We start from the raw sequence: 12610 nt of genomic DNA, 5'->3' as shown, positions 1-12610 counted from the left end.
AGCATTTAGGACAAAATAGTTTGTAAACCAACCCCCGCCCTGTTTCTCCTTGCAGATGGTCCTTTGCTTGTAGCCTTGGTGAAAGCCAGCTCTGTGGTTTTCTGAGTTGTAACAAATTCTGACCTTTGATACCCATTTACTGTCATTTTCTATTATTTCTAAGTCTTGGCTATCTGCCATCTACTCCTTCTTGCAATCTTTGTGTATATGAGAGCCCCCACTAAACACACACTAAACACTCAGCCATTTGCTCCAACTCCCTCATTCCTTTTTTCTCCAGCTGCTGTCTCCCAAAACATGGTTATTTGTTCCTCAGACATCTTTTCCCTGCAGAAAGAGATCCTGACTCAGATCTCTTAAGAGAGCAAAATACACAAATTGGGAGTAAACCAGAAGTGGTCTTTTACACATAGATAAAAGATGATACTAAATCAGGAAAACATTAGGTGACATAATGCAACAAGTCTTGCAAAGAGCTATTAGGAAATTATTTGAGAGAAATTATAAGAGAGCAAACTGAAATGATTCGCTTTTAACAAAGTTGTTCTGGAACAGCAGAACCAACAGAGACTAATTTCCTTTAAATAATATCCCTAGTTTGTTTTACCTAAGCATTGACCCCCAAAACTCTCTCCCCTGTGACTCCCCCATCTTCTCATTTCACCAAACATCCCAAAATGAGTATAAAGTGTCACAAGTATCTGAAGAGCAGAAGCCCAAATAAAGCTGAGATCAGCAGGGAGACTAAATTGATAATTTCCTCTTCATATGCTTGCTAATACATTCATAAAAACCCTCTACAAGCCTAAAACTTTTTTGAGGGAAATTTAGCTGAACTTGGCAGCAAGTGGCAAAACCAGCATTTCTGTAGAGAAAACAATGGTCCTTGTGGCAAAATCTGCTTATGTAACTAATAACCATCACTTGCAGAAGTTTACATAATCCTCTCAGAATCAGTCATATTTAAGGTGACAAGGTGACTGATAATCAGAGAGACCACAAAGAAATTAATTTTACCCCAGTAACCAATTACAGCCTAACTGCACCAAGATAAGTTTCAAACAAAATACATAAACCTGACAGTTATGCAACATTACACACCAGACAGCTAACCATGAAGAGAACAAAGATCCAGTCGAAAATTATTGGTCATTACTGTTGGACAATGCTTCACTAAACACCTTTTAAAGAAAAACTCTTCAAAAAAACAATTGTTAAGAAGAAGAATGGTAGCAAGATCTCCATTTGCAAAGTTAAAATGCTAAGAAATTGGTAGAACAATGAAACTTTTGCTTTAGAGAGCACTGCTTACATACACATATATACAACACACCACCTTGGATTTCCTCAAATGGAGGCACCTGGAACCAGACTGTCTACATACTGTGAGAAAACTAAATCAAATCAAACACTTAAGGATAGCAGAGCACCTATAGTGACTGATAACAGAGGTAATAGAAATTTGCAACAATAAATCTCCTCTCAGGTCCAACTTAAAGAAATTCCCAGCCCACTCAGAAAAGCTACTGCAAAAAGCTAATGTGCATTTCAGCAGCAATTTCCACCTGAATTCAGAAAGGGGGGACACCAACATGTCATGTAGTGGTTGTGCAGTCCAAAAGAGTCAAAGATGGCACAATAACTGCAGTAACAGGACTGTGTGAAAGAAAGGAAACAAGATACTATCAATTCCTGCTCCCCCACTAAGAAGTAGAAAAATACCTGTGCAAAGCAAAAGGTGAAGTGATTAAAAAGAAACAACACAAAATGAGGAAAGAGAAAACACATAGACAACATCATTGATACATTGAAGGATCTACTGAAATAGGTGATAACAAGATGTTTAATCAACTCAGTGTCATTCTAACTGGCAAGTTTGCATCAGCCAGAGGGACTTGTTAAGGATGAACAATAAAGCCAACAAGAAAAGAGAGCTCAACAGTTACTGAGGTGCTAAGGAGACAGCCCTACCTGAATTGTTAACATTGACAAAAAGATTAAAACACCCAGAATGAGTGTCAGAAATACCCACACATATATGAGACATAACAAAAACTGAGAGAAAATGTTACGAGGGACTCCTTCAAAGTTTGAGAGAGGAGCAACAAATGTCACCAAATACTTCAATACACAAGAGCAGAGACTTTTCCAGAAGAAATGGCCTAAGTATGACATAAAGTCAACCTAAGCAACTGCAGTAATGGAGGAACTATTACATTTCTCAGACCCCAATGAAGGAGTTTGGTTCCACAGGTAACCCCAGGCCTGTGAATGATCCTATGGAATGCAAAGAAATAGAATGAGAAACAACCTGTACCATAACCCAGTCCTGAAAGTCACCCAAAGCCAGCATCACTCATCTTTCAAAGGCCTCTTCTGACCAGTACAACAGCTTTGAACTGATTAATAGTTTGAAATTCTGTAGGCAGGCTTTAATTCACCATGAACTTGGACATTTAAGGGTCTATGAACCACAATGGCGTCCTCAGGGAGCAATGGTTTAAAAGCCTAATTCACTCCTCTACTCTTTTTCTAAATTATGTGAGATTTTCTTTATAGAAGCTTTCTGGACTGCAAGCCCAGCAAGCTGGGACTATGTGAGCAAGAAAAGACTCTTAAGCACTGACCATACAATGCATGTCACAAACCCAAATATTATCAGGAAAGAAAGGACTGCAACAGAAAGGTACCATCAAATTCTAAAAAAAAAAAAAAAAGTCTTTTTTCTCCTAAGTACAATTACTACAGTTTTAGTGAAATAAGTAATGAGGAGTTTAAGTGAACCTAGACATAGGCAGATGGTTTAAAACAAGCATGAACTCAATTCTTTCATCAGGCATTGCCACTGATTTTAGGAGAGCTCATGGATACAAAACCTAGCCATCATATGGTTTCAAAGAAAAGAAGAAAAATTATGTAATGGAAGCTAAAAAAACATCCATACAATGATCAGAAGATTGTTCAGTTCCCCATGAAATGTGCATGCAATTAAAACTGTAGTTATCAAAAGTCAAGCTGAGAAGCAGGCTTTTTTTCAAAACAAAGTAGTACAAGAAGGGAGTAAATTCACATGCATGCCGGCAGGAATGTCAAAACAAAACTGAAATCACAAGTTGGTAAAGCAGCTGTTGCAATCTCCAGATTTAACAGGCACAGGATATCAAAAAAATCTAGTTTCAAGCTGTAAAGTATAAATTCTGGTCTCAAATGCTGTCTCTGTTCCAGTACGAATAGCTGACAGACAGATCCACCAAAATCTCACACAAACCTCTCAGAGCCTTTGAAAGAAAACGCATCAGATAAATCCTGTATATTCTGATGAACTGTAGATGTTATTTAAGTCTGATAATCCATCACCCAAAACATCTAGAAGAACACTGGGTACCTGCCACTGCCAAGAACAGATGGAAACACCCTCTCTAATCCCAAACTGGTATTAGCCCTGTCACATGCCTGGGCAGCCCAGCACTGCAAGGCAACAGCCTGACAGACACGCTGTCAGCGACTGCGCAGTGCTGCGCCGGCATCTGCTAGCTCCGGACAAGCCCGAGCTTGGAGCTGAAGGTGCCAGAGCTGCACTGCCAGAAGAGACAAGGGCTAAAGCTGCTCTAGCATTGCACTCTCCCATGAAAAGGAGTGATCTGGTTGCCCAACTGTCACTATACAAGTGAGAGAAGATAAAGCAGAACTAAAACATGCCCCTCTATACTGTTTACAGATGGAAAAGGAGAAAATTATTTGTTCAGATAAAACCATGCATCTCACATGACATTCTACAGCTCTTACTCTGTTTCTTCTGAGGTCAGAAGGTATTCAACTTTTCTTCATTGGAAAAAGAGCTTGATCATTACCAAGTGTTTCTGAAAAGTCTGTTGTAAAAAAAAGATAAAACAGATGCTGTTCACACTACAAGGAGAATGAAATTCAAATGCATGAGAAGATATCAAAAAGTTCAAAATATTTAAGACTGTAGGGCTAATATTCAAATCTTATTAATTTAAACCTTGGTTATGTAAATCCTAGATTATTTCTTTATATACTTGCCTACAAACGACTGCCTACAAGAGGATCACGGTTTCACTTCACTCATGCAGGAGACAAACGTAAAATGTGCGACAAAGACTAAGCACCGACAAAAAGGTTTCAGCCTTTAGCTGCTAGATCTACTATCTTATTTCTGTGGCTGAGCTATAATTAACTTTTAGTCAGCCACCTCCATCATGAAAATAGATAATCATGGATTCTTTTTCTGTGAGCATAGTTTTAGCTTTAAAAACCTTTATAAAGCCTCTCAGAATTTTCAGAGGCTAAATTAGATTGGGACGGCAACCACCTTTATGGATCCTCAGAAGAATTTTAGTCCAGTCTGCAGGTATAATGCACTATTTGCTACCATGTATAGAGTAATACTTCCTTTATAATAGGTCTTCTGAAGATACCAAGCCAAGATCATTGCCAAGTCCATTCAGAAGGTAAAAGCCCCAGGCTTTTGCAAATTGCATTACATAAAATGAAATGTATCTAGTCAGATGCAGTCCCAAAGAAAGGAGAGCGCTGTAGTAATTTGAGTAAGATGCTATCACATCTGGTGGTGAGGGGCTTCATCACCACAGTGCACAAAAAGTGTGCCGATTAGCATGGGATGTGCCATGCAGTCCTGCTATTTCCAAACCCCCTTTATTAATCAAAGGTTTGACACATCAGTCAGTCTCAGCTGGCCCATCTTATTTTAGTGCCTGGCGAGATTATGGAGCAGAAGAAAACTATGCCAAGACACATGTAAAATAATTAGGTGGTTACTGACAGCCAAAAAACTTCACAAAGGCAAATCACACCTGATGAATTTGGTGGCCTTCTACAAAAGGGTTATAGAGTTGGTGGATAAGAAGAGCAACTGACATTGTTTTTTGCACTCAGACTTGTGCAAAGAAAGCATTTGACACTGTCCCACAAGACATCACTGTCTCTAAACTGGAGAGACATGGATTTGGCAGATGGACAACTCAGTGGACAAGGAATTGGCTGGATGGTGGCACTAAAAGAGCTGTGGTTAACAGTTCAATGTCCAGGTGGAGACCAGTGACGAGTGGTGTTCAGGGGTTGCTACTGGGACTGGAGCTGTTTGATATCTTTGTCAGTGACAGGGACAGTGGGATCAGGTGCATTCTCAGCAAGTCCACTGATGACAACAAGCTGTGTGGTGTGGTCAATATGCTGGAGGGCAGGAATGCCATCCAGAGCGATCTGGACAGGCCTGAGAGGTGGGCGTGTGCAAACCTCATGAAGTTCAACAAGGTCAAGTGTGAAGTCCTGCACCTGAATCAGGGCAATCCCATGCACCAATATAGGCTGGGCAGAGAATGGATTGAGAACAGCCCCAAGGAGAAGGACTTGGGGGTGTTGGTTGAGAAGATGCTCAGCATGAGCCAGGAAAGCACACTTGTAATCCAGAAAGCCAATTGTGTTCTGGGCTACATCCAAAGCCCCATGGGCAGCAGGTCAAGGGAGATGATTCTGCCCCTCTACTCCACTCTTGTGAGTTCCCACCTCATGTGCTGCATCCAGCTCTGGGATGCCCAACATAAGAGGGACACCTATTGGAGAGGGTCCAAGGAGGGCCATGAAGACGACCAGAAGGCTGGAACACCTCTTCTATGAAGACAGGCTGAGAGAGTTGGGGTTGTTCAGCATTGAGAAAGCTCTGGAGAGACCTTACAGCATTTTCCAGTACCTAAACAGGGCCTACAAGAGAGCCACAGGGACATTTTACAAGGACCTGGAATGATAGGACATGGTTTTAAATTGACACACGTCAGGTTTAGATTAGATGTTACAAAGAAATTCTTGACTGTGAGGGTGGTGAGGCACTGGCACAGGCTGCCCAGAGAAGCTATGTGTACCCCATCCCTGGAAGTGTTCAAGGCCAGGCTGGATGGAGCTGTAAGCAACCTGGTCTAGTGGAAGGTGTGCCCATGGTAGCGGGGCTGGAACCAGATGCTCTTTAAGGTCCCATGCACTCAAACCATCTCATAATTCTATTACTCTATAATAATTTTTTTCCATCTCATGCCAAATAGAAGGGCACCTGCATAGCTCTTCTCACCTGTAGCTGTCTCTCAGAGGCACTTTATGAGAACAACACAGTGAAATGGCTATGCCACTTCCACTGTGATGACCCTCCCAAGGCCTACTTGCAGCAGAAGCATAAAATAAGCTGTATTAACCTTACAAGAAGCAAATATAAAGAGGAAAGATGGAGGGCTTAAACACATTCTTCTAGCTTCACCTCTCCTGTGCAGAGCACAGCAAAGGCTCACACCAACACTTACTGGTGACCCAGAAATGCACAGCAACCTGAAAAGCTCCCTTTAGCACCATCATTTCTGGTCCCATTGTGAAGGAACAAATACTAGCATGGCTCTCTATCACAACCACCTCGTAGTCACACAGTAAATTTAAATCCCTGTGACACTGAAAACTGTCCCTATAGTTCTCAGTTTAAAACAGCAGTCTTTCTCTTCTAGAGACAGCACAACTATTGTATAAAAACTTTGCTGCTATTTTTTTCATTTCTCAACAAAACGGCATCCAAAGGAAAGGCCGAATATTTACCTTCTAAGTAGTCTTATCAGGCAATAACCAAATACTTGTTAAAATGGCTTTTTTTTTTTTGTTTGGGTTTATTCTACAAATATTTCCAATTTTCAAAAATGACCTTCCATCTTTCAAAATTTACCAAAATCCAATTCTGCTTCAGATACTATTGCCATGTACAAACTTACATACAGAAAACAAGTCCAACTGATTCCAGAACAAATGCTGGTCTCTCACATTAATTCCTGTGCAGCAAGTACAATGGGAAAGTAAAGCTATGACTACTGACTGGATTTTGCGTCACATTCTAACATGCACAAACATGTATTTTGTAACATCCACTTTCAACTCTATTTTCACCACTACTACAGTAAGAAAAATCTTTCTTCTCTTTGTATAGATAAAAGCAGCTGGTAGAACCTAACATAGCATTGCTACTTAAAATTAACCTAACGATTCTGGATTTTTTCTTCTCAGGTGCAGTTATATTCTCCATCAAAGCCCACATGTACTGAGGTCTTCTCACAAAGGTCATACCAAGCCTTGTTTTAAAGCCTCATTAATAAAGAGAAAAGACACACACACACACACACACACTGCACCCTTGATAAATAGTAACATACAGAAAAATTCCTCATAAATACTCATTTTTGTTCACTCAAGAACAGCTTTTCTACTTGACTGAATATAAGCAGTAGACAATTCAAGAGAATTTCTGTGCATTAACAGAAGATTAAGTAGAAGGTCTAAAACCAGAATCTTCAACTGTTTGGATTTTGTGACTACCTAACCTAGCCCTGCTCCCAAATGAAAGGAACTAATTTTCTGTCTTTCAGTCTAGCTAGACTCGTCTAAAACCAAATGATTGCATAAGATTCCCATTATGTCCATGAAGTTTTCAGAATTTCCATATAGTCAGATCTGAAACTCAGCTCTGAATTGCCGCTGCAACCAGAGTGAAATCCCAATTTTATTAGCATCTAAACTTCACTTCCTTAGTTTTCAGTACCTTTGCAAACACAGAAATAAAAATAAAATAGTAATTAAAAAATTTCTCTTTTTAATGATAATGACATACATCAAGACCCTAGAAATCCAGCCACAAGTTAGTTCTCAATTTTAGAAGATTATCTGAGGCTGTTTTATGGTGATGAAAAGTTTCAACTAGATTTAAAAATACATTTCTGTAACTGGAATTCAAACCTGCACTTTAATGAATACAGTCAGTGAAACACTTCTGCATTAAATAATTGGACCCCACTACAGTCTCTGCACACTTGTTGCATGTGGCAATGCTAAGCCTATTCAATATTTATTTTCACTGTATTGTAAGAGCTTATGTTATAATTTTTTTTAATTTTTATTTTTATGTTAAACTTGTTAGATTCTCAGAGAATTTTACAGCAGTACTGTCATAGCCATCACAGTTATAATTAAGCTGTGAATTCAAACACTTATTATGTTTTCACTAATAAACCTTATTGCTAAGTGCTAGCTAGTTATTCTGACCTATTAATCCACAGTGTTTCACACAGATTACTTTTTTTTTAATAATTTCATTGCTCTGGAAATAGGAATGGTTGACACTTTCCTAAATTGGAGACTTTCTACTCAGGAAGCAAAGTAACTCCACAGTGAGACATTCCAAATGGCAAATGACAGCTACATAAACAAACATATGGCAAAATAACATCAAATGGCCACTCAGAAATCAAAGATGTTCTTCTCTCACTGGGCTTTAAGCATCTCTCATATTTAAGGAATTTCCTGTGTGGCATACTAACCAAACACACCCACTCTGGCCTCAAAGAAATACCACAATCCATTCACTATGTTGAAGAGACACTCCTGATTTTTTTCCTTTGCAGGGGATATAAAGTATCTGAGGCAATAACTAGGGAGTGAGGAAATTGAAAAGAAACAGTACTAGGCATCTCATGTTATGAAACAAACAGAAATCAGAACGGTAAGGAAAAGTAGTCATATGTATGACTATTGTCAAATCCTAAGAAGAATAAAATATTAGAAACATACACAAAGTCGCCTGACATTAATCCTGATATAAATGAAATTGTAGCTTAACTTACTGGTAAAGTTCCTGGTAAAGAAGCATCAAAGAAAGATACCAAAGAGTTGGGAGGTGCTGCAAACTGGACTTGGGAACCAGAGAAGAGTTTTGATTTGGAACTGATCTGTGCATGAATTTCCAGACCCACAACTGGTATCCACGGAGCAAGGCTGAAAAGGAAAGAGAAGGGGGAAACAATTTAAATATAGATGACATTAAAAACCATGAACAGCCAGAAACAGAATTAAGAATGCTTAGTTTATTAACAAAAATTAAATTGTGATTGTAAAGACATTGTAAACAATGTTGCAAATGCACCTACACTGTAATGGAAAAGGTTGTGCTGCGATACTGGAGAACAGAGGCTACAGGGACTATATGGCAGTGTTGTACGCAAAAAAGAACGTCATAAAAAAATTTAATGATTTGAAACTTTTAACTTTTCCTTACACGAGAAATCTCTGAGAAATTAATGAGGCACACTTGCATGCTGGATGAACCCTAATTTGCTGCCTCGTGAAAATCCCCAAATCATCATAAATATGAATTACTTCTCAGGTAGTTTGAAAAATCTCCAACAGACAGGTGGCATAATAAATTATGTATTCTTTGTCAGATAGACACTTGCATGCTGGGAAAGGTGGCTCTCCAGAGCAGCATTAGTAGAATATTAGCATAAACATTAGTAATCTGGTAATAGAGAAATCATAATTTCAACTAGAGAGCTAATGTTCTCTGAATGTATTCCGCAGAATAAAGCTTCTCCATATCATCTAAAAAGTAATTGCAATTCTCACATCCATAACCTTTATATGGACAAGAGAAAAAGGTCATCTTTAAAGTATGACTTGCTTGACAGTTTCTGTAAGTAATTATCTGGCCTTGAACAAATGAAGTGGCACAAATAATATTTCATTGATGGAATCACATTTCTATGGCAGAATCCTTCAGCAGTATGAGTACCCAGATAGCTATAGGAGATAGCAAGCTGTGGAAAAACATCAAACAAATATATCAAGTACAGTGTTCCTTCCAAAGGTGAACTTTCTCCATTGCCAAGGTTTTAGTTCTCCATCGGCCCTCCAACAGCGGAGGACATCCCTACTAACAGCAAACTAGTGATGCGGATGCCACTTATATTGATGCTTTAGGAAGAAGAATATTATCGTAAAAGATTTAGGTTCAGATGTTTAAAGAAGCTAGTAATTTTTCTTTTACTGAAATAGTATTATTCTTTGGTATTTTCAACTAATCATACAGATGCCTCAAGTTTTAAGAAATAATGTGGGCTTTCTTTTACATTTTAGAGGCAAATTTATTCTATTGTTTCCTGCATTCTTCAGAAATGCCTTTCTGTCATAACATGGTATTAAAAATTACACCAGGTGCTTTGCTGAATCGGTGCCTTGGCTTACACTCAGAGAAAAAGGTACATGCGCCAGTCAGTCCTTCAATCCTCCTAACAACACTGATGAGGCACCTGGAACTTCTCGCCGTGTTTGTTCAAGGACTGTGTTTATCTGTGTCTCTAAAGAATCAGCAGCTACTTCCCTGCGCAACTTTCTTGAAGTAATCAGTTGTGTAGAGAGAAACTCCCAGCACACCAGAGAACAGAACTTGTTCAGGTCTTGACTTTCAGTTGCAGCCGAAATAAAATGCTGTTTCAGGCACACTGCCCAAATCTCACAATACTCCACTGGAAGAAAAAGCCTCTTTTGGACTAGAATAACCCTTGAAAACACGCTCATGAAAGCTGGTGCGGCCCTCGCTGTCCATCTTCGGCACACGTGAACGCTCAGGCCTCGTGAGCTGCACGCTCTTATCGCAGCCAAGCGTGTCAGGGGGTCACGGCCCCACTGCCGCAGCAATTACCGTGTGCGCTTTGGGGAAGGTGCGAGATAAACGCGTGCTGAGCAGGCGCTGCCAGTAAGCTGTGCATGCCTTACACCGCTCAGAACCCGGAATTTACACCGGACCCCGCTGCCGTCACCGCCGCTCCCGTGCCCAAGCCCGGGGCCCCAGAGCCGGCCCCGCGGCTCCGCCCCGACGGCGGGACGCCCCACGACAGAATCAGCTCCACCGACCCTTCTACCCGCGCCGTTCCGGCACCGTACCCGCTCTTCCCCGCCGGCACCTCCCCGCCTTTCGCGTTACAGGCGACAGCCCTCTGCCCGCGGGGGGAAGGACCATGCCCGGCCCCCGGCCTCCCCGTGCCGCGCTGCCACGCCCGGCGCCAGACCCCTGCGCACCCCCGCGCCGCCACGGCCGCCATTGCCCTGCCGGCGGCTGCCAGGCGCCCGCAGCACCCCCTGGGAAATGAAGTCCGGGATGGCTGCGCGGAGCGCGGGCTCTGCGGGCGGACTACAACTCCCGTCAGGCCGCTCGCGGTGGCACCGCCCCCGCCCCGCCCCGCCGGCGGGAACTGGGTCCGCCGGTCCCCTGACTATCCCGGGAATGCGGGGGCGAGGAGCTAGGATTGCTTTTGGCTGTTGTTTAAAACGCCTTAGGTGGTTCAGGCCCCCAAAATGGGTTGTATGTGGTTTTCTTCTGGGCTCACGCTGACATAAAACCAGCTGCTGTTTTATTGGCGGCCCTTTGCAAGCCTTGGGCATCAAATGATGCTGTCCCACGCGGCTGAGGTATTGGAGCTTAACTTCTCATACGTAGAGCAGCCAGGTTAAGTCTCAGCAAGGCCTGGGGATGGTGTGTGGTAATAAAGAGTCTTGTCCAGGGCACACGCAAACATCTTTAATGTTTACGCAGCTACATTGCACAAATGATAGAATTGGCGACCTTCTATCCCAAGCCCCAGGCCTGTGGAGCTTAAATGGGAATGAACAAGAGCTGCTGCTTATGTCATCCTTGCGCTATGTCAGCGACCGCCAAGAGAAGCTGATCAGTCACAAACCCGTCAGTGAGACCGGTTTCTTCCAGCAGGGGACAGTGGTGCACACAAGCGCTTGAAAGCGTCTTGGAAGCTTTATGACCTCTTGTCTTTCCAAGCTCTAATATGAGATGCTGACTGGCTCTGAGTCGTGCAGAAAATAATTTACCCAAGTAAGAAAATGTCTTATAACCAATGTTTCATAGCACTAATTTTCTGATGTGTTTATATTTTAAATAAGTTAAATTAACTGGAAGTGCTTTATAAGAAGAGCCAGTTGAGAGATCCCTTCCGTAGACACTGATCTGTAGGTACTTGTGCAATGTATCTTGTTTTAATTAGTCTGTCACGTTCCTTTTCTTGGGAAATAGCCTTCCCTTGTACAACAAAGAGTGACCAAGTAAAAGTTCCTTTCCAATACAGAAGAACTGACCACAGGTCATCTTTTACATGTTGTGGAGATGGAAAGAACATTGGAGTGGCCTTCTTCCTTCTCTTCTGTTGGAAACTTTTTCACATATGAGGTAAACTAATATAAAGCCAGTGTAGCAGTCTTTAAACCAATGAAATATTTAAGAACTTTTGATAATTCTGATTTGAGAAAAACCCCATTTTCATTTGGACTTAGCAGGGGCCTTTGCAATGTATTGTGATGAAAAATTCATTTCAGACTGAAGCTTTAGTATGTGGTTTTTATTTCTGTGACAAATTCCTTGTCTTTACAATTGTCCTCCATGAACTCTAGATTCAGTTATTATTTGCTATGAGGTAGGGATTGGCAGGTCATTTCAACCCAGCTATCAGGATAGATTCTAAATATAGTTCTGAAGTGTTTCTGCTGATGTAAAAGTGGTAAGTTTGAGATTATTTGACTTTCTTTTAAGCCTGTTATCCTGATGTAATAGAAGATTTCATAAATAGTCACCAAGAAGTTAAAACCTAATGAATATTAAAATCATGTTACTTAAAGCCTTACTGTGCCTTGATTGCACAGACTTCTGCCCTTTGGTCATATTATTTAGAGGGGAGTAGACAACACAAAAGGGTTGAAATCCATCCCAGAC

The 12610-nt window shown here is 41.1% G+C and overlaps 1 protein-coding gene across 2 annotated transcripts in view; it reads right to left on the bottom strand.

Moving 5' to 3' along the window:
• The window catches only part of GATB (glutamyl-tRNA amidotransferase subunit B), a 42892-nt gene extending 31939 nt beyond the window's left edge, over positions 1-10953 (bottom strand). The window contains exons 1-2 of one of the 2 annotated variants that reach the window (XM_039551523.1): positions 10747-10953; positions 8682-8832 (exon numbers count right to left, since the gene is read on the bottom strand). In XM_039551523.1, coding sequence (XP_039407457.1) covers positions 8682-8832; positions 10747-10934 — 339 coding nt within the window. In that variant the 5' untranslated portion in view covers positions 10935-10953. The remainder of the gene's footprint in view (positions 1-8681; positions 8833-10746) is intronic. The other variant, XM_039551524.1, reaches the window with a different exon arrangement.
• Positions 10954-12610: the final 1657 nt, after the last annotated feature.

This window comes from Corvus cornix, chromosome 4 (genome assembly GCF_000738735.6).
Source record: "Corvus cornix cornix isolate S_Up_H32 chromosome 4, ASM73873v5, whole genome shotgun sequence".
Lineage (NCBI taxonomy): Eukaryota > Metazoa > Chordata > Aves > Passeriformes > Corvidae > Corvus > Corvus cornix.
The sequence above is the reverse complement of the archived record's forward strand: the minus strand, read 5'-3'. Positions and strand labels throughout refer to the sequence as shown.